Source organism: Periplaneta americana, chromosome 13 (genome assembly GCF_040183065.1).
Source record: "Periplaneta americana isolate PAMFEO1 chromosome 13, P.americana_PAMFEO1_priV1, whole genome shotgun sequence".
NCBI classification, from domain to species: domain Eukaryota; kingdom Metazoa; phylum Arthropoda; class Insecta; order Blattodea; family Blattidae; genus Periplaneta; species Periplaneta americana.
The window spans coordinates 49,871,464-49,895,040 of NC_091129.1; the positions used below are offsets into that span (position 1 = coordinate 49,871,464).

At 35.1% G+C, this 23,577-nt stretch overlaps 1 protein-coding gene across 2 annotated transcripts in view; it reads right to left on the reverse strand.

Moving 5' to 3' along the window:
• The window catches only part of LOC138711874 (facilitated trehalose transporter Tret1-like), a 55,751-nt gene that overhangs the window by 13,264 nt on the left and 18,910 nt on the right, over positions 1-23,577 (reverse strand). For both annotated transcript variants that reach the window (XM_069843137.1, XM_069843138.1), the window contains 2 exons: positions 20,468-20,656; positions 2,626-3,259 (listed from right to left, as the gene is read on the reverse strand). In XM_069843137.1, coding sequence (XP_069699238.1) covers positions 2,626-3,259; positions 20,468-20,656 — 823 coding nt within the window. The remainder of the gene's footprint in view (positions 1-2,625; positions 3,260-20,467; positions 20,657-23,577) is intronic.

A 23,577-nucleotide genomic window follows, 5' to 3' on the forward strand; every position in this document is an offset into this window, starting at 1 on the left:
CCTTTTCACCACTTTATATTGCACCCACCTAATGCATTCCTAGTTCAGTTAAAATGTTTGGTCCTTCTTTTGTACGGTTAGAATTTCTGCAGTTGCTCATATCGCACCGGTGCGAGTTAGGCACCTACAAAGTGGTGCGAATTGAGAAACTACGCCATAAGTTATTTTTCCCTTCATTCTAGCCTATAATCACCACATGTTCGAAAATCCTACTAAGTTAAATGTTCTTTAATATCTCTTTAAACGAATAACATCTTAAGATTATGGATTCCTTTGCATACAAATCCGTTATTTAGTTACAAAATGCTAGCTAAATATAAATCCACCTGAGCGATTATATTAGATACACTATCACCACGCTGCTGACACAAAGAAGTGGCAGAAATCAAGTGACATGGTGGAAGTTCATTTGGTAGATTGTAACAATACCACTAGATGCCACACTACTATAGTAATTTTTTTAAACTAACAATACCACTAGATGCCACACTACTATAGTAATTTTTTTAAACTAACAATACCACTAGATGCCACACTACTATAGTAATTTTTTTAAACTAGCAGTGGTGCGATTTAGGAAGCGGTGCGATTTATGCTACTCTACCCTAAGAGGTTGTTAAACGTTTGAGAGGAAACATTTTTTTCTGAGACAACTATTAACTTTTCACCAATATGATATTATAGTTTTTTGTTGCAAATAACATGAGCAATTCGCTCTGAAAATTTTCAAGGCTATTTCACTTTTACCGTGTATTCATCCTCCTATACAGTATAATTAGGTACTCGTCTTTGGAATTCTCTACCCAGTGGCATCAAGGATTACCGGACGCTTTCGAAATTGAAAATTAAATTAGGAACGCACTTTTTGTCTTACGAAATTTATTATTAATAAGTTGCTAGATGTGTCGATTACAGCCTTAGTCTACGCCTAATCATTTATTAAGGTATTTCTTACTTGCATTATAAATTGCCCTTTCTCGTTTAGGTATTTATATTAACAATGTTAATATAGATCTTAAGCTTTGTTTAATAGTAGGCTACAAAAATTTAAAATTTTTAATGTTTTTGCATTATCTTTTTTGTTTTGTGCTACAATTGTAATAGCTCTTGTTTTGTTTGAATGAAAGTTTTAATTTGTTCTTTCGCTGTATGTATACATATTTCTAGTGGCGTGGAAGAGATGGCCTAATGGCCGTAACACCACAACAATAAATGTATTATTATTAGTCTATTATTATTATTATTATTATAATTATTATTTTTATTTCTTTGTACCTATAAATATTTTTTTTATTTTTTGTGTGTTTTGTTTATGTAGGTAGTAATTTATTTTTAAATTTTTCTTAATTTTTAGTTAAATTTCGGTCATAATAACACGATAATTGTGAAAAAATGAACATTGGAGTTTCCACGGGCAGGTCTTTCACTACAAACACAGCTTTCTTCAATATTTCCTATTTTCTGCCTTGCTCTTTGTGTCCGCATATGATCCATATATATCTTAATGTCGTCTATCATCTGATATCTTCTGCCCCGAACTCTTCTGCTGCTCACTATTCGTTCCAGTGCATCCTTCAGTAGGCAGTTTCTTCTTATTCAGTGACCCAACCAATTTCTTTTCCTCTTCCTAATCAGTTTCAGTATTATTCTTTCTTCACCCACTCTTTCCAGCACAACTTCATTTCTTATTCTGTCTGTCCACTTCACACATTCCATTCTTCTCCAAATTCACACATCAAATGCTTCTATTCGCTTCTCTTCACTTCGTCGTAATGTCCATACAATACCACACCCCATACAAAGCACTTCACTATTCTCTTCCTTAGTTTTTTTCCAGAGGTCCATAGAAGATGCTCCTATATCTATTAAAAGCTTCCTTTGCCATTGCTATCCTCCTTTTGACTTCCTGGCAGCAATGGTGGCTTTATTGCACTTTATTTCACTTTTGCGTACTTACTCATAATTACACATAGATTGCTTAAACACAACAAACCATTATAATAATAATACTGAACACGAAACGAATCTGATTCTGTAGACTGTCGATAAGTGTAGAAGAAAACAGTTTCAGTAGGATGTAGACCAACGTAATTAATTCATCGAAAAAACTGATGGGCTCTTTGTGTTTGAGGAATAGCGTAGCGCAAAGTGGTTTCAATTGGTAGACAAATAGAATAAATTTATTTGTCCAGAGCCTAATATATGTTTTTAGCACAAGGACAATATGAGTACTTTCTTCGGTTGTATTTACAAAGATTATTTTAGTGGTATAGCTATTGGAGCTTATTTGTTGGGACTCTATGTTTAACTACAAATAAATACAGTACTTCTTTCGGTTCGAGTAAGAGGGAATTCAGTGGCGTATTATAAATTATTTGCAAAGAATTTAATGCGAAGACAATCGTACTGTAAAGGAAAAATTTTCTTTTATGAATAAGTTTTAATACGAAGATAATGGTACATCGGTTCCTGCAGCAGAATAAATATTTTAGTAGAGTACCTACTAGAACTAGAAATTTCCTTCTTCCCGAAAAGAAAAACAAAACCTTATTAACAGCTAAATTCCTTTATTTAAAATAATCTCCTTCATTTGGCTAGCAGAGAAATTTTGAAGGAGTTGTGTACCTGGTAAGAGCGAAGCTAACACCGATGCCTGCCAGGAGTTGCACTACGCCAAGCAGCACCGTGCCTACGTACTCGTCGATGGACACTCCTGCCTGCAAGATGATGTCCACCGCATAGTAAACCACCACGTATATTCCGGAGAACTGCTGGAAGAAGAAGTAGCCGTTCAGGATGAAGAGCGGTTTCCAAGCTTGAGGCATTTTCAGCAACGCTAAACTCTCGCAGACGCCGCGTTTGTCGGATGTCTGATTCGACGCCTCCGTGCCGTCGGCGGCGTTCGGCTCTGCGCGCAAGGAGTTCAGTTCTATCTGGATGCTGTCGGGCGTGTCCTTGCTACCCGACTTTCGCAGCCACTGGAGGGAGCGCGCAGCCTCGGCATCGCGGCCCTTGGACATTAACCACATCGGGCTCTCGCGGAGGACCAATAGCGTCGCGACGCCCGTGATGATGGGAAACGCAGCGCTTAGGCCCGCCACTAGACGCCAGTTATCCTTCAGCAGAGCGCCGAGGATGTAGACGACCAGGATTCCGGCCGAGATGCCGATGGAGGGCCACGTGACAAGCATGCCGCGCCAAGCGTGATCCGACACTTCAGCGATGTAGACGCAGGCGGGGATGCTGGCCATGCCCGTGCCTGAAACACGATAATTAAGGCAACTCATCTTTTTATATCATAGTAAGTGATATAAATGGTTTTCAGAGCATCCTAACTGACGTGTTGATGTGTCATAATAATAATAATAATAATAATAATAATAATAATAATAATAATAATAATAATAATAATAATAATAATAATAATAATAACCATTCAGTATATCTAAAATTCTATAAATTCCAATGAGTTTTAAATAAATAAAATATACACTATTTTCAGACAATACCACTACAATATCACTTTTAGGTATAACTGAACTCTTTTCAGAACATGGGAGGAGTGGTAGTAGGAGGAAGAAGAATAAAGTGCATAAGATTTGCTCATGATATGGCGTTGTTAGCAGAAGAGGAAATGATACTAACGGATATGCTACTGGAGATAAATGACAGCTGTGAACATTATGGGATGAAGATAAATGCAAATAAGACGAAGGGCATGGTCATAGCAACAAAAATACAGAAGATAAACTTGCGAATTCTAAATGAGGCAGTAGACCAAGAAGACAGCTTCAATACTTGGGATGTAGGCTGTAAGCAGTAACATGAGCTGCTGCTAAGAAGTCAAAAGGAGGATAGCAATGGCCAAGGAAGCTTTTAATAGAAAAAAGAGCAACTTCTGCGGACATCTGGAAAAAGAACTAAGGAAGAGACTAGTGAAGTGCTTTGTATAGAGTGTGGCATTGTATGGGGTAGAAACATGCGAATAGAAACATTTGAAATCTGAATATGCAGAAGAATGGAGCGTGTGATGTGGACAGACAAAATAAGAAATGAAGCTGTGTTGGAAAGAGTGGGAGAAGAATGAATGATGCTGAAACTGATCAGGAAGAGGAAAATAAATTTATTTATTTACTTACTTATTTATTTATTTATTTATTTATTTTTTACTTATTTAATTTTTACTTATTTATTTATTTATTCATTTACTTATTTATTTATATATTTATTTACTTATTTATTTATTTGTTTATTTGGCTGCAGTGCGTCACAATTTTGAATGACAACATTGACCTCCGGTCATATAACTATCACTCACTTATCAACATACAATATATATATATATATATATATATATATATATATATATATATCTTCTTACATTATATGGACACTACATTTAAAAATTTATTTTACATGTCTTTTAACTTATTTATTTCCCTCATTCGTTTTTCTCTTGCTTTCCAAAGGTATGTTCCTAAGGATTTTATTATCTGTTTATTTTTAATTCTTGATAGCGTATTGTATACCTGCCGCTGCGAGAATGAATGTTCATACAGCCGAGCTCAACTAGAACGCTATGTCCACACTGTAGAAAAGGTGGGTGTGATAGAAGGGGTATGAAGGCAGTCGCTCTGAGGAGCTACAGTTCTGCAGGTCTGCACTAGATAATAAAAAAAATTGCTTTAAATATCTGAAAATATATAAAAATTTACTGGGTTATTTCAAATACCTTGCTCTCTTCGTGTAAGGGAGGTGCGGAAAAGCTTGGGATACTATTGGAGTTACAGGTATAGTTTTAAAATTATTCCAATCATATTTTAGTAACAAAAGACAAATGACCAAAATTGAAGATCAATTTAGTGAATATAAATATATTGATATAGGTGTACGCAAGGAACAATTTTGGGATATATTTCATTTCTAATATATGTTAATGATTTGCTAAATATAAATTTAGAAAAATTTAATGGATCTATATATTCATATGCTGATGATACAGTAATTATTTTCAGTGGTTTTTCTTGGCAAGAAGCATATATAAATGCTAATATAGGTGCTAATATTGTTTAAAAAAATGGCTTGATTCCAACTTCCTTTCTTTAAATATATCTAAATCAACCTTAGTTCCCTTTTCGTTAACAACTGACAGTGTTCAAAATTTAAAAGTTAGCGATGAATATAGACTAATAATAAACAGTGAAAATTGAATAGATCCCAGAAGTTGTAAATGTTCACCATTGAAAGAAGCCACATATGTAAAATATCTGGGTATCTTATTGATCAAAATTTAAAATGGCCTCATCACATTACTTATCTTTGTAAGAGGCTTCGTAAAACAATTTATAAATTCGTTAATCTTCGATGCTACTTACCCATTAGAGTTCTACGAAATGTTTATTTGGCCATTTTTCAGTCTTTCATTCAATATGGTATTATTTTTGGGGGTGGAAGTACAAAAATTAATCTTAGTCCGTTAAATTTACTACAAAAACGAATAATTAAAATTTGTTTGAAGAAACGTTTTGATTATCCAACTAAATTAATTTATTCTGAATTTAATGTATTTAATATTGAACAAATCTATAAATATACTCTGTTAAAATTTTATCATAAAAACCATAATAAGTTTATATTACAGGCACATAATCATGACCAGAGAGAGCATTTGGTGTACGTAAACTGTAGAGTTAACTGCTACATGCACTATATCGTAATGTATTAGGGAGCAAGGAAGGGAGGGGGTGAATGTCATCGTGTCGCTACAATAACGACGACTAGAGTACAGTTCCTGCAGCAAATTATCTTTACTATTCAGTAATTTCACTTCATAATATTAAATAACCTATTGTTTATATTTAACATTAAAATTACAACATACATAGTTCTGTGATACATGATATTAATTTAGCTACATAAGAACAATATATTGTATATAAATACAAGAACATAGAAAACATACTATTTTACTTTGTACAACTTTGCTCTTCTTCATGACTGCATTTGTTACAGTGCATGACAATATACTTCATTAAGCTTTTCTGCTTTCAAGTCGTCAGATCACAATAATCGCATTGATTTTTCAAACAGAGCTGCAATGGTAACATGATTTACTTTCTCTAGCTATTCGGATATCAATAGAAACAGTTTGCCCACATCTTCAGTTTGAAGTGCCCCAACAATAACATTAGCAACGGATCTGTTTGCAATATTTGTCATTTCGTCTATAGATACCCACAATTTTTCATCTTTTAAGGTTTCTCTAATTTCACGTAAGACATCTTCATAACGTTTTGCAAAATAACCCGTACGCAGAGTATATTGTCGGGATAGCGTTCTACTGTATATTTTTGCAAAAATGATCTGACACATGGGTGTTTCAGATTTTTAAATGGAATATTTGCCCTAACAAACATGTGGCCCAAGTCTTGGTAAAAATCACATTCCATGTTTGAACTCGTGGGAATAGCTTCGACTTTCTTCAAATCCAACAACTTAAAACATTCCTCGTGTCTTTTAGAGTTGTAGTGTTTTTGTACATGGTGTCTCTTGTTCCCCAGTAGATCGACTTTACAAACCATGCATGTAAGTTTTTCACCATCCGAGGAAAAGTGCTGCGATCCGAACTCCTCAACAAATCGCTGCAATTGTACATTCCGAGGCTTTTTTTTTCCGCATATCGTAAACTATGTTCTAATGTAAAGACAAATAAATGCTTTGCACTTACGGTAAACACAAGTAGAACTAATTAGAAGGACTGCGATAGGAAAAAAGTAAATACAGGAAATAGTGTAGAAGGACCAATAACGAAGAATATGAAGAAGACAGGAAATTCAAATACTCCAGGAAATACACAGGTATTGAAAACTATCTAAGACACAACATATAATATCAGAGAGCTCTGTGCGTACAATGACTGTACCTTGTAGGTAAGACCCCTTCCCTCACCTCGTGACGTAGTCAAAGCTCTCGGTATAGTAAACTTGTGTCCATTGATAACGTACCCCATCTGCTCTCTTTGATCATGACACGACGAAATAATAATTCAACATTAGTAGAACCTAAATGTTTCATATCTGCTGGCCTAAAGCATAGCATTAATTTTGGCCCTCATTTGTATAATTCTTTAGCTAAATTACACCCAGAACTTTTAACATGTAACCCACTAAAATATAACAAGAAAATTACAAACGTGTTAATGTCTTCAATATGTGTATGAATTAATCAGCCTATATCATATTATTGTATTCTATAATTTTGGAATTTATATGTTTTTATAAATTGTCCTACTTTATTCACGTACGATATTATTCTTCTCTATGTTAATATTATATTATATAAATTCATTGCCGCTGTTATTTTAATTTTTATTTCCTATTTTATTTTATTTCATTTTCTATATTCCTCTTATATTAATATAGGCCTATTATATTATATAATTTCACTGTAGCTGTAGTTTTAATTTTAGTTTCTATTTTATTTTACTTTGTATATTCTCTTGTATGCTTATTAATAATATATCTCAACTGCGACCGTACACTAGCGCTGCTCATTCGGTCCTCAAATTTTGTTAATATTATTGTATCTCCTTTTTTATATTGATTGTATTATTTTATTTCTATTTCTATAGTTGTAATTATATTCTGTATTCTGTATATCTTATCATACATTGTTACGAACATGTACAGACTTTGTTGATAGATCGTACAGTATATATGAAAATCCGTAGACCATAATAAAAAAAATTGTAATAAATACTCTCTTACACTTTTCTTCTGCATTAATAAAGTATTGTAAATTATTGTGTGGATTAAACTCACATCAGAATATAGATTTTGACTTGTAGGTTCTTAGACATTTTAGGTTATAAGCGGAGGCAGTAAGCCATTGCAAGAATGTCCTTTTATTAAATGTTACATTTGATTGATATGGAAATATTGTTGCAGCTATTATTATAAAAACCGGAAATCTAACCAAGTTTAGGGGATAGAGACAGACTGGTATGTCACGTTCTTAATTTAATGTTTTACTATTCATTGTTTTACAGTACAGTAGAGCTCCGATTCTTTCACTCAACTGCTTGGCTTTCGGAACGGGATGGAATCGGTGCAAGTGAGGTAGGCGCGCTGTACATAGCCTACAAGTACCCGTAGATCAGTAATACGTTATACTCGTTACAGAAAAGCGTGTGTCTCAGTGTTGCGGAAAAGACAGAAGTTTTGAAGGAAATACACAAAGATGAAAGTGCGGTAAGTATTGCTAAACAGTTTCACATAACCACAGTACCGACACTGTATTTAAAGTCAAGAGACAACGTAAAATAATAACACATCATACAACTGAAGTAAAATCACGTAAGGGAATGTGAAGAAGATAAAATCAATGAAATTACCAACCAGTCATAAACTAGAAAGCAAAATTTATGAATGGTTTAAGCAAAAAAGAAACTAGAAGATTCCTATAACAGCTGGCGACACACGTAGGGAGCTGGCGTAGGTACGAGGTGGAGGGGTCTGCTCGAAACCTGGATACGCAGCGAAACTTTGTGTAGTCAGCCGGTGTGAGATTGGGAATGCGTCTAGCTTGAGGATTAGCACAATAGATCGTAAAAGGTCGCAGTGCTGGTCCATAGTGTCCTCCTCACGAAAATTCAATTTTGTTCCATTCTATTCCATTCCATTCCAAGTGAAATTATAGAAACAAAATTGTAAACTATTTAAAACTCTAATGGGAAAAATAAAAATACGTTATGCTTATTTAGTTTTAAAGTAACGAACAAAATTAAAAATAGTATTTTTAAACTAAATGATTTAATTTCAATTAAATATTCAGTCAACACAGCAATAAGAAAAGGTTATTTTTTATTATACAGATCTAATTAATGATTAAACAAAATTCCCTTTGTCGTACTATAAGCATTTTTAAGCCAATTAGAAATATTTCCCTTCCACTTTAATTTTTGAATTAGTAACCGGTAAACTTACAAGAAACCAAATTCCCCAAGCTATCTTTAAAAGCAATTGTATTATGTTTACATTTCTCATTGATTCTGGTTCAAGTTAACATTTTGTTTAAAACACTTAAAATTGTTTAACGACACGTTAAAAGTGTTAAAATTAAAAAAAAAAAAAGTTATGTATCTTAGACAGACGGCCCGTTTCGACGCCGGTTCTGCGTCATCTTCAGTGTCTTACGAACTACTGATGTTCCTGTTGATCTTGCATACTGCTATTTGCATTCGTCAGTTGTAGGGGTGGTGGTGTGTTGTTCCTGTGGTGGGGGTGGTTGTTTGTGTGCTATGTATCATGATGTTGAATAATGTGTGGGTATTGAACTGTAATTGTGTATTAAGTATATGTTGCGGGTGTGTTATTGTATGTTTGTATAGTTCATATTATTCTAAAATGTTTAACTGCGCACTTTTTGGTGTGATGTGTAGAATTTCCATATCTGTTTCTACATTATTGTAGTCATGATTATTGTTGATAATATGTTCTGCGTAATTTGATGTGATGTATGGTTTGGTTATAGCTTTAATGTGTTCTTTATATCTTGTTTGAAAGGTTCTTCCTGTCTGTCTTATGTAAAAATGTGGGCCACTATTGCATTTTAGTTTGTACACACCAGTTGAATTACATTTATTTGAATGTTTGATGTGATTATTTAGATATTTCTGTGTTGTGTTATTTGTTTTGTATGCTATCTTGTATTTTAGTTTTCTGAATGAAGTTGCAATTTTGAGAGTATTGGTATTGTGATATGTTAATGTTACGTATTTATTCTCATGTGGTGTTTGTGTTGGTTTGTTCTGTTTTTGTTTTGGATTTTTTATTAGTGTGTCTATCATGTTAGGGTTATATCCATTGTCTTGTGCTAAAGGGGAGACCCGGGCAAACCAAATAACCCGGGCAAAGAGAATAATGCATATTTCTTAGAAACGCCAACAGGTAGCGCTTTCTGATATGTCGGGGAAGAATCCCTACCAGATTTTGCTGCTGGAACTGACTTGTCGTCATTCCATCTAGTAAGAGAAGAAGTCAGCGTGTGTTTGAAGAAAATTGACTGTTTTCTTAAAATATTTCAAGGTAAGAGAAACATATGTACAACATACAGTACTACAGAAACTCTTTGTTATGTGATAGTAATATATAGGCGATAGAATTAGTTCTAAAATGCCGTACTTACGAAGAAGATTATTGACGTTCATGTTTGTATACCTTAAATGAAAAACGAAGTGGCGTCTGCGGGCAAAGTGAATAGGGCAAAGTGGATAACTTATCCATTATATAAGTGTCAGCTGTATTTTTGTATATATTTGTCTATTGTAATAAAGCGTGTTAGATCATTTTACATAGTGGAGGCATTAAGTCACACTAATTAAATTATAAATGAGCAACATTGATCTTATTTTTTACTTAAAAGGTCGTAATGTGTTTTCAGATGGTTTAATTTTTCAAGAGGAAGACGGAGCAAGCCAAATGGTCTGAAGAAGCCATGAAGAAAGCACTTGAAGAAATAAAATGTTCCAATCAGTGGTTCTGCTATCTGCCCATACAACCATAATGTGTTTGTTGATGAAGAGTTTGCTCCAGGTGAACTTACAGATCGCCCACTTGAGATAGAAATCAGCGAAACGACAGCTGGCTCACATTTAACAAATTCTGCGGTGCCAGCTTCTTCACCGGCTGAAGAAATAGTTAATGCTCACTCAGAATCAACCACATCTGTGATGTCGGCATCTTCAGAGATTTACGAAATATTCACTACATCAATTACACTCATTAACATCATGTTTATGTGTTGATTTATTTTTATTATCAGTGAATAGAAATTAAATTGAAAGGTGAAAATGTTATAGGGATATTCACTTTGCCCGGGTTAATTATTCGCTTTTCCCGGGTACCCGGGCAAAGCGAATAATTAACTATATTTTCTTTTTCAAATCATATCACTGTCCCTAGGTACGGGAAACGAATTGCTGTTTTGTAGATATGTGGACAACATGTGTCACAACCAAAGTCATGAAGTTTTTTATTTCGGGAGCACCAAAATATGGCCTGTGGCATTGTTTATTCTTAGCTTATCCGCTTTGCCCGGGTTTCCTCTATATTTTATTGTGTTTAGTTCTTCTGTATAGTTGCCATTGTTCATTGGTATGTTAATTAATCTATGTGTCATTGTACGGAAGGCTGCATTTTTATGTTGTATAGGATGGTTTGATGAATTGTGTATGTGTGTTGCAGTTGTGGTGGGTTTCCTGTATATTTTGAATTCATGTCTATTATTTGTTTTGGTTGTAGTGATGTCAATTCGAAGTCTCAACACCAAAGTGTGCTTGGAATGCGTGCATGGTTCTAAAACATATATATATATATATATATATATATATATATATATATATATATATATGAGTGGAAAGAACCCAAAACTACTTGATATTGCGCTAAATTAATGCGCTTTGTGTAGGACAAACTTTATGGCGGATTAATTTAACTAAACAGGGGTAAATTGACTAGCAAGATATCTCCCCTTCGTATCCGACACTTCGACTCTGTCATACTTTCTATACAAGAGACTGTGTTTGATAGGAGTATGTGGAAAATGCAGCAACAAGTAGAAATGAGATAATATGAAATAAGACAGAACAATAGCAATATAGGTAGAATTTGCGTTACACTCAGCGCAAAGTGCGCAAAGTAGCCTTGTATTCACGTTAATGTATGGAGCTGCCCCATGCATTCAGAAGAAAAAAATACATTCAAAAGACAACATTGGAGTTTATGTAGAATATATAGTGGATCAGGGGATGTGCAAGGTACAAATTAAAGAGAGTAAAAATTTCGCAAAACAATATGGAAAGTCAAGAAATGTTGGAAAAGCAATGGTTTGATTTAATACCGAGTACAGGGACGAAATAGCTGTTACAATCCGAACGTGAAGTGAAGCATGGAGCGAAAAATTATGAATCAGGAGTCGGAGCAAGAAGGCGATACACGCAGAAAGAAGAATCGAACCAGGGAGCAAGAAAGCGGATCACCAAGCAAAATTTTACCAAGCTAGCAGACAATGAGAAGCACACTTCAAAGAAGAGTGGCATAAATCATACAGCGGCAAAGAAGTATACGAATGATAAGAGAAAGAAAGGTTTAATATGTGTAATGATCAGACATCGGATTCTAGGGCAAATGCCTATTTTGTTTCTTTAGGAGAAAAGTAAAAATAATTATTAATATTTGTGTTTCATGGAAATTGAAAGGTATTCAAAGAGTTTTATAGTGCCCTAAAATGCCCTAAAACGCTTATTAGAGCCTAATTTGTTAATATTCGCCTAAAAATGCCTAACTCACTGTAAAGTTTCGCATTTTACTCTTACTTTTTATAATTTATACATGCATTCACTGCGAAATTTAAGGCATTTAAAAAGTGGAAAGTTTGCTTCACACCGGCCATGAAACCATTGATAAAGGAAACAAAATGTTTTGAATCTCACGACACTCGCAATAGATTTCACCGAATTTAACATGTTTGGAGGCATAAATGCCGACAAAGAACCAACCTTAGTTTTGAAGCAGGCAACAATCACAACATGTGCTGCTACCGATTCAGAGATATACTATACTATAAAAATGACTGTTTTCGGTCTGAAACCGATTAGCTGTACTGCCCTTCAGAGTGTCATAAAATCACAATTTTTGGAGAAACAGTGTTTTTGAAATATTTATGAAAAGTCGTAAAACTGCGAATTAGTAGGGTAAACCGTTACAAAATATTTAAAAGAATGGCCCTCCTAGTGTTAACACTACCAGGAAATGCAACAATAAGTGGAACTTTGTATTTTTGTCCAATTGAATCTCAATAACAACGGTTCATTTGAATGCTCGTTAACAGTTGCTCTTTCCCTCACCTTATTTGTGTTGAGAAGTTTTGAGCGGTAGGACGTTTTCCTGTGAAGTTTAACGCGATAATGCCGAAAAATATAAGTGCAAAATCTACATTGATCCGGCAATGGCTAACAGAATATTCAGAATTCACTTATGATGGAAAAATAATATTCTGCAAGATTTGTAGCAAACAGGTATGTAACAGTAGTTGAAATATATAAGTTCTATTAATTTTAATGAGTAGGCCTATAATATTTATACATTGACTGAGCTATCCTGAGGTATAATTCTTTTTAAGACCACTACACTTTAACCTTTTAAATTCCGATAGTTAAAGTATTTGCAGGTCATTAAAATGTTGATTGTTCGAACCCACTAACTTTGTGATAGAAATACGGCAATACAACAATTAGGATTTTATTTTAATTCAGTATACTTTACATTTTTAGATTTCGCAAGAAAAGAGGTGCCACCTAAAGCAGCATGTGCAAGGAGCGGCTCATAAGGCTAAAGCTCAGCAGAAAAATCAACTGCAACAAACTTTACTAACACAGCCTACTTCATCCAATCTCAGCAACAATTTCTATGCTGATTTAACCAGAGCGTTTGTTGCTGCTAACATTCCCTGGAATGCAATTGAAAATCCGGTTTTAAGACAGTTTTTACAAAAATACTGCAAACAAAATATCCCATCTGAGTCGACCCTAAGAAAAAATTACTTAGACAGAATATACAATGAAACTTTAGCTTCCATTCGGGAGGATATAGGTGATTCTTACATATGGGTCTCTGTGGATGAAACCTCAGATCCTATGAATAGGTATATAGCAAATATGGTAGTAGGAAAACTTAGTCCTGATGGACCTTCGATTCCACACCTCGTATGTGTTAAGGAACTTTCGAAAGTGAATAGCCAAGCCATTGCTTATTTTGTAAATAAAGGCCTACAGTCTTTATACTCAGGTAATATAGACGATTCTAAAGTTCTGTTGTTTTGTACCGATGCTGCCTCATACATGGTTGCTGCAGCTCCACTTCTTAAAACATTTTATCCTAACCTCACGCATGTAACCTGTGTAGCACATGGCCTTCACAGCGTTTCTGAAACAATCCGGAATGAATTTCCTCTTGTCAATTCGTTTATTTCTAACACAAAAAAATGTTTTTGTAAAGCCCCATCCAGGATTTCAATATTCAGAGACAACTTTCCAGATATCCCACTCCCACCTCAGCCGGTTGTTACACGATGGGGAACCTGGATTCAGTCAGTGGTGTATTATTCTAAGTATTTTAAAGAAGTGGTCACAGTTATTGATAAATTACCTGAAACCGATAGTGCAGCGTGTGTGAAAGCAGTGAAAGATTGTCTGAATGACTCACGAGTGAAAAACGATATTGCCTACATAACATCAAACTTTTCTTTCATACCTGCAAGCATTGAACAATTAGAACGTGAAAAACAATCTCTTTGTAGCCAAATAGCAATAGTAAAGGAAGCTCAAGTGAACATACATTCTGCTTTGGGAGAAACTGGGAAAAAAGTTAAAAATAAGTGGGACAACGTATTAAATAAGAATGTAGGATTTTCATTGTTGGAAAAAGTATCGAGTGATATCGGGGGAAAGTGTAAATGTTCCAGTGAGTATTGATGTTTCTATTGTACCTAATTTAAAATTTGCGCCTCTCACATCAGTTTCGGTTGAAAGAAGTTTTTCTGCTTTCAAAATGATTCTCAGTGACAAAAGGCAAAGGTTAACTGTGGAGAATTTAGAAAAAATTCTGGTGGTGTACTGTGCAGATAATTATAATAAAGTCTGAGCATGGAACTGAATTTCAATAACTTAAAATGAGTAATCTTGATATCAATAATCATTATTTCATTAGTTTCAATATATTAAATTTGTGCAGCTCTGTTTATAAATATAATATAGTATTCTTTTTTAATGTTTAAACATACTTTTTTGTGCGTATTTTAGTGTATAACTAAAAATTTCAGTGAAAGAAATAAGTATGATACCTTGATGTGCCTAAAATGCCTATTTTCATTAAAATAGAGCCTAATTTTACAAATTTTGAGCTTATTTTAGGCGCCTAAAACTGCAATTTTTAGTGCCTAAAAATCCGATGTCTAGTAATGATGAATGAGTCTAGTGAAGAAGGGGGAGCTACTGATGGATATGTATCAAGTAACGGGATAATAGAGGAAAAAAGAAGGAAAAAGAGGGAGAGGAATCCAGGGTTGGAAATAATAGGAGAATTATCTAAGGTGAATATGGAGAGTATAAGGAAAGGAGTCTTTGCGAGTACAAGTCTGAGTGTAAGTTATGAAAGGGAGTGCGACGAAGAGAAGAAAGAAGTCGAGAATATAACAGAGAACGAGAGCGCAGATGATCGAAGTCCAGCAACGTGGGAGATATTGATAGGGTACTAAAGATGTGCGAAAAACTAGAGGAAACTTGTATAGAAGTTCAGAAAGCTTTGTGATAGCTAAAGAAACTAGGTAGTGCAAACAAAGACGTGTGAAGTGTAATAAGTGAACTAGAGGAGAAATCTGACAGTCTGTGGTACTAGATGCGGCCAAAATTTGAGGATTAGATCATTTAGTGTAACTGAAGTTGAACTGTGAATAATATAGAGGAATAAGTAGTGAAGTGTTAATGAGAAGTTGAATAAAATAAATCAATGAGAAGAAAAGCAGTAAAGGTAATGAGGCTAATAAGAGTTGGAAATAGTAAGTAAATAATATTCAGGGTTGCATGTAATTGAGAGAGGAAGAATATGGGAAGTGAGGAGGTAGAAAGTGAGTGCAAGTAGTGAGAGTGAACCGTAAAAGTTATCCAATAAAGTGAAAAAGTGATAAGTGAATTGAAAAAGTAATAGAAAGCATGTATTACAAACATTAGAACATTAGAACAATAAATGAGACAAATACTGTAATATAATACGATAATGTAGGTGAGAAAGTAGAAGAATTAGTGAATACTAGTCAGAGATAAAAAGGTTTTAAGATAAACAGAAAATTAGGGATAACAGTAATGAAAGATGACAATGATAGTAGTAGAGATGGATGAGTAGATGTAAACGAGAATGTTTCTATATAAGAGAAAGGTAGACAGTATTGCATAGTATTTGGGAATGGGATTGAGGGGAGATAAAGAAGGTAAAGAGTTGAAAATACTGTACATCAGAAAGGATGGAGGAAGAAATAGACAGAAATAGGGTTTAACTTTAGGTAATTGGAAGATATGGAAAGATATAGATGATAGGAGAAATATATTAGGATATGTGATTGAATGTAATCTAGGATAGTGGTGGATCATATGCAGGAAATTTTGTAGTAGAGGAACTTGATTAAACAAGACGCAATAACAAAGCAACTGCGACATACATAAAACATAATGAAAATAAGAGCAAAGTAATGCTAAACTCAACAGCATTTGAAAGTATTCTGTACTGTACAAAATTGACGACGATGAAGATACTGAAATAGATTACTTCAACCTAATATACTAAGGGTAGAAGCCGAGAAATGTAAATGAGTTCTACCTTCAGAATCGCAGCAATCGTATTCAAAAGTGCTAATGAAGTTTGAACCTCAACTCATAGGACGAAATGTACAATAAATTTGAGTATTTATTTCTTTATTATTTATTTCGCTAGTAAGCAAAGTGAGTATAAATTCAAAAGTATACAACAAAAAATGTTTCTAGCCACTAACGTAAGAGCCTGGCTCGTATATGGTGTGATCTTACAAGCAAACATTCTGATGGAGGGAGATAAAATGTTATTTTTTTTCTTCCACCTTGTTAATAATGTCAAAAGAACTGCTTATACAAATTTTGGCCACTCGACCGCAATTACAAGGCCGTCTAGAATGTGATTTTCCCTTGGGCCGGTTACAGAAAAAAGGACAATTGTGTGAAAAGATTTATTGAAACAGATACAACAATTGTTGCATTATTTGTCACCATATCCCTCACGGGAATTGAGGCATTTGTCATGCCATGGGATCAATTTTTGTGCCCCTCTGTCGTAGAAGTCAGCCGCCTGGGATCGGAACCAGCGTTTGACAGAGGTCTGCACCTTTCTGTCGATCCCATGATATTATAAATGTCTCAATTTGAGATGGGAATATGTTGAAAAATAGCTAAAAAATTTCTGTATCTGTTTCAATATATTTTTCCAATGAAATTGTGTTTTCTTTCTGTTAATCACACCTGGCGAACTTATTATTTTACAGCTCTCGTAATTGCGGCATAAACACTTTCTTTGACATTATTAACATGATGAAAGAAAAACAATCTTTTATCTGCCCTCATCAGAATGTTTGCTTGTTAGCCAATAATACAACATAAAATTTAAAAAGACAGTTTACTAAATGCACTAATTGTCTTAATTCAGACCGAAAACAAACACACAAGAGAATAAAGAAAGAGAAAAATGGAGAAAAAACATTAATATAAATCAACAAACAAACAAAAACCAATGACATGCAATAAAAACATGAATATAGGCTAATCGACAGAAATAATAAGGTAATAAATACACCATTAGTTTATATATCATGAATAATTTTATAAATTTCTTTTTTTAAAAGGTTAAATTTAAAATATTTCAAATTTGGAAAATGATTTGTAATTTTATTATGGTCTAGGGCCGAAACTAGCACCATATTTAAGTTCAATCAATGGGAAAGTAGACTTTTGTCTTCGAGTATGATATTCATGTCGAATGATATTGCTATATTTTCAGTTTTAAGATAGGCCTATTAAATTTATTAAGGGAACAAAACTGTAAAATCATTAAAACAGTTAACTTTTGTCCAAGATTCCTTAATAAACTACACCTGAAACTGCAGTAATAAAATTCTTTTAAAATGATTAAACACTTTTGTACAAAATATGCTAAGATAGGCCTACTGATCCCGCAACTCATAATATTTTGTCGATTATAAAATTATTGAATTTAATTAAGTGAACAAAACTGTAAAATAATTTGAAACACTTAAAAATGTTTGTGCAAATTCTATTTATGAACTAGCAAGAAAGTATATATTATCGTTTTGAAAAATGTTGAAGTTTGACTAGTGAGCGAAATGTAAAAAGAATGGGAGGTCATCAAATCATTCTACTGGCACACAGCTACAACAGATATGGTATGCATTTTATTTTATAACCAGAAATAAAGAGAGTATGTTTCTGTGTCTCATTCTGTTTTAGTAATTGTAAGTTAATGAAAGGGCGCAAATAGCCATAGTAGCTGACGCGCCCTTTTTAAACCCCACTAACTAACTTAAGTTGATGTTATTGATTTAATCTAATTTCAATAATAGTAAAGGAAACTTATTTTCTTTTAACATCAATAATACGCTCTTATAGAATGAAGGCTCGAACTTTTATGAAAAACGAAGGTGGTCGATTAGACTAACAAAGTTACCAGAAATGGTTTTACAGTATAAATGCCTAGGCCACTGTTGTTTGAATCATAAGGACGTCAGCTTCTGGCATAGCTCTATAAGTAAAATCTAGATTATACGAGTAGATTGGCATTAGATCTACATTAGAATTCAGACGTCAGTGACATAAACTCAATTTTAAAAATCTCCATGTTGTGTCGGTTGGTTCTGACTGCACGCGAGCAGAAAACTTGAAAGCTTGTCCTCCTTGTGTAATCATCATGGACTCATGTTTCACCTTTCGAGAATATTCCAATCCCCCTTTTTTAAAGCCAACTGACTGATAGGTAATTTGATTTTATCCGATTCTGAAGGTCTTAACACCAGACAGTCTGGGGTCAGAACTAACTATGTATAAATTCCTCACTCGCTCTGTCCTAATCTATGCTCCGTCCGCATGGGAGTTTACGGCAGTGATCCATCTTCGTAAACTCCAATTCATCTACAACCAGGTGATTCGAATTATTACCCATCGCCTCCGAATCGCCTCGAGAGAGATGTTTGATGACGAATTCATCGCTCGACTTGATAGGAACCTGTACTAGGCAGCTCGTGTCAATCCTTACCCTCTCAGACCTGGCCATGGCCGGTATGATCCTAGGTTACAGCGGAGACACCAGTCATACTCCTGACACAGGAGGAAAGGGAGGCCGGCACCATCCCTAGGTATGGGCAGATGGACACCCATCTCTTGTTAAATTTGCTTGAATAATGTAACCGCTTTGAAATGACCTTGTTCTAACTCGCGCTTTAATATTAATAATTCAGAAATAGTAATTCTCCCGATCTATGGAACCTCCATAAAGCCAATTGGCTAGTCTCGTAAATTGAGACAACTCATCCACCATCTCCTCGTCTAAAGTCCAAATGGCTAGTCTCTTAAATCGAGACAACTTATCCTGCCTAAGGCAAATGTTGGGATAAGCCCTGAAAGAAATGGGCCACGGACCTCCCCATAAAGATTTCGGGATTTTTACAAACATATAATAGAATCATCTCCCAGCTAAACTAGACGGCATTTCTGAAGGCGGTCAGCTGCTATATGCGCCGTAGCATTTCTGGTATGTGACGTCATAAGCTTGTACTGTAGAACCAATCGAAATCAGTCTATAATAAGTAATTCCCGAGTTCGTTTGTTCACGTGTGAGTGTTTCAATACATTGAATAAGTTAAACTAACATCTACTGTGTGTGTAAGATGAATAAATGGAAGAAGAGACTGTAAAAAGACAAGTATTGCACAGACAGGAGCGGAAAATAGTGTTTAAGGCGTATAATTATTTTAAAAACTTGACGAGCAGAACGCTGCCGGCCATCTTGATGCTGGCTGAAACGTTGCCAAACGCACAAGAAACGACTGCAGAAGCATGTGGTGTGGGATTGATAACCGTGCAAAGAATATTGTTAATGAAGGAAAGAGAGTTTGTTTGGTGTCATGTTTACAATAATCAACGGCTAAGGTCATTATCGTCTTTTGATAATTTAAATTCTCTCCCGCGCTATTTGTATTGCACGTGCGCGTGAAGTACTATATGACAATGTTGTACGCAGCCTTCCTTTCTCATCTATCTTTCTCGACGCAAACGCTAGCAGACTACCGCCTTCCGAATTGTCGAATTCTAGTACTACAGAGCCAATTGGCTAGTCTTCCAAATTGAGACATTTCATCTTGCCTGTGGTTTTCCATGATTTCCCTAATGCGCTAGGATACATGTCAGGGTAAGGCCTAAAAGAAATGGACCACGAACCTACATCCCCTTCCCACAAAATTTTCGGACATTCTTCCACAGTAAAGCCTTCGAAATAGGAGGTTTGAATTTCGCATAGGCTATTGCCTTTGGTACATGGGCGAATTACAGACTTCGCATGCTTTTCTTAACTCACCCCTCTCTTTATGTGATAGCTATTTGGTTATGTCAATTATAGGCCTTTCCCCTTCAAAATTATTTAGAGTTCCTTCAGTGGAACGGCGAAACTCGGAGTGAGGCCAGTGGCCAACAGGCTTGGAGTTCACGTATTCAATTTTTTCATCCTCAAAGCAAGGACGCATTTTGGCGTACTTTTTAATGTTTCTCCTCACATTTCATTCATGCATTCATTCGAGTACTCCTTGTATGCACACACTGTCTTACCCAATCCAGTGAGTATCCTGCCGAGATAAAGAAGGGGTGTAGACACAGGGGAGGGAATAAATGCCAGTGTTAGCCATCCCAACATGAAGGGCACGTTGAGGGCTAACAAAGTGACGCGGCGGCCGAATCGGTCGAGACACGGTCCGCAAAGTAAACAGCCGATGGGCGTGGCGATGGAGGCAATACTGGCTGCAACACAGATATTAAAATTCTGTATTAATATACTAGGCGAGTATCCGAGTTACATTATATATGGTGTGCTCAGTATATTTACGTTTTATATCTTTTAAAATCCACCGCAGTGCGGTAAGCGGCTCACAGACTTTGAGCCGACATACAGTGAGTGTAAAAAATATTTGCACAACCAATGATATCAACAAAATATTGGATTAACCTCTTCCCTTACTATATATTTTACCAGTTTTGCGAAAAAAGGTGTCATATTTTTTTTTTTTATTTTCGTAAAGAGGTCATTTAATATTGCAGAATCACTATAGGGTAAACATTGGTAATTTCGTGGCAGTGGTTATTTCGTGATACTTTTTCTTTGCTCTTTTGTGAACTAACCAATGGTGTTACGAGATCCAAATTTCCGCCAAGGGATTGCATATGTTATCCAGTTTCCAGAAACATACAGCTAAGCTTTGTGTGACTATTGTAGTTGCTTCAGTGAGCTTTTATGTTTGGAGAGAGCAAGTTTGCGTCGACTTCTCAGGCATACAAATTTTGTGGATGTTTGTAATTACATTACAGGCTTATTACTAAAGATAAGCTTATGATATTTGGTACAAAGATTTATTGTATCTTCATGAAATTTTAGGAAATGTTTTTGGAATTTTAGATACATCTGTAGTCGTCATATAGGCTTAGCTTTACTCATAGAAATCTTAGTTGTTTGAGGCGAAATTTTGTTGAGCATTAAGTGTTACATTTTATAATATTTTAAAAATTGTATTACAATAGGAATTTTAGAAATCTGAAGACAAGATGTGATAACAAAAAATAAAACGGAGACGCAATGGGTTCAGTGTAGATTCTGTTTGAATTGTTATCATGCTAAGTGTCAATGATAAGTGCTAGATGACTTACTTGCAAGAATTGTGACAGAAGATGAAACATGGCTCCACCATTTTGGACCGGAGACAGAGGCAGACAATGGAGTGGCATCATGCAAATTCACCAAAGAAATAGAAATTCAAAAGTACATCTTCGGCAGGAAACGTTATGGCTACTATGTTTTCGATTCAGAAGGACTCTTGCTTGTGGACATCATGCCACACGGAACCACCATTAATTATGACGGGTATGTTGCAAATCTCAAGAAACTTCTAGTTCGACTGAGTCGTGTTCGACGACATCGGGAGAAGCAGGATGTTCTGCTATTGCACGACAACGCACAGCCATGTCAGTCACAAGACCACAGACCAGATCAGAAAATTCGGATAGACAACACTGAAAAACCCGCCTGACAGTCCTGAACTGGTACCGTGCGATTACCATCTCTTTGGTAAAGTGAAGGATCCCTTCGCGGAACGAGGTTAGAAGATGACTCCCTTGTGCACTCTGCTAAAGAGTGGCTCAGACGTGTTGGTCCAGACTTTTACCGTGCTGGTCTACAGGCCCTCGTTCCTAGGTTACGTAATGCAGTTGAAAGGGACGGGGATTATGTGGAAAAGTGACATTTTGTTCCTTAAGGATGCATCTACATTCTGTGAAAATAGCAAAGCTGTAGGATAAAAATGTAATTTTTAAACAAATGTTATGCATTACTTTTGGAGTTAACCTAGTAATATAGGCTATAGTAAAGTCCGTAATAAAAGAGTTCACCCTTTCAGGGCAAAGAAGACCCCATTTCAACTTCAATTTTTACTTTGATTTCATTCTTATTATGTGTTGATATGTATTTTTGTGTTTTCTTGCTATGAATATTAGACGGAATTACTATGTTTGAAGTCTTGTAACAATAAATGAGAATTTCATTTGACTTTAATTAATTTTTCCACAATTCTTCCACCTCTCACGAAATTATCAATGCAATATCACGAAATTACCAAGGTTATCACGAAATAACCAACCTTTCAGCTTAAGTTGTAAAAGTGGTTTTTGGCACATATTCAATAACGTATCCAATCTTTTATGTCTCCAGATTTGTACAGCAAGTTTTCGTCTTTTAGATGAAAAAATCGGAATAAGGATATATTTACACATTTGCATTTTAAATTAGTTTTCATGAAATTATCACGAAATTAACAATGTTTACCTTACATCACTAATTTTCTTACATACTTAAAAAATCACTATGAAATAGACAATGGGACTCAAACGAGTTAACTCGGGTTAATAAATTTTGACACATGTTAGCAACCCGAGTTAACTCGGGATAATAAGGGAAGTGGTTAATTTCCTTGTTTTGAAAGACCCACGTGTGCTCTGAAGATCCTAAAATTTTTTTCAATAAATACTAGAGAAGAATCTTATTTATTTTGGTCAAATATAAGAAAATTTAAAAGCACTACAAAAATGAAAACGTAAACAGTAGTCGAACACTGCTTATCTCCCCGGTAACTGTTCTTCCCACGTACTTCTCTCTTCCGCTAGACTTAGTATCACACTGAATATCTGTATCATATAATAGTGGGCGATGACACTATTACAGAGAGCGGACAAGTGAATGCAAAATAAAGATGGATGACAGTGGTAAAGAATCCACATTGGAAGAAAGAAAAATAATTATTAAATAGCGTCGTGAATGGTAATTCAAATATTATTCACAGAATTCAAACAGCAGTTCTTGGCGCTGTTAGTAAGTTAGTATAGTGAAGAAAAATGTAAATTTTAGGTTCCCAACCTAAGATAACTTATATTGGTTTCGCCTTTTCTTGTCCTACTCCTTCCCGAATTTGTCAACGTATAATCAGTGCGACTTTCATTCTGTTTCTTTGAGCAATCTAGTTGAGAATCTCAGGTGGTTTACTGGGCCGGAGTCCACACCTGTGGAATAACGGTCAGCGCGTCTGGCCGCGAAACCAGGTGGCCCGGGTTCGATTCCCGGTCGGGACAAGTTACCTGGTTGAGATTTTTCCGGGGTTTTCCCTCAACCCAGTATGAGT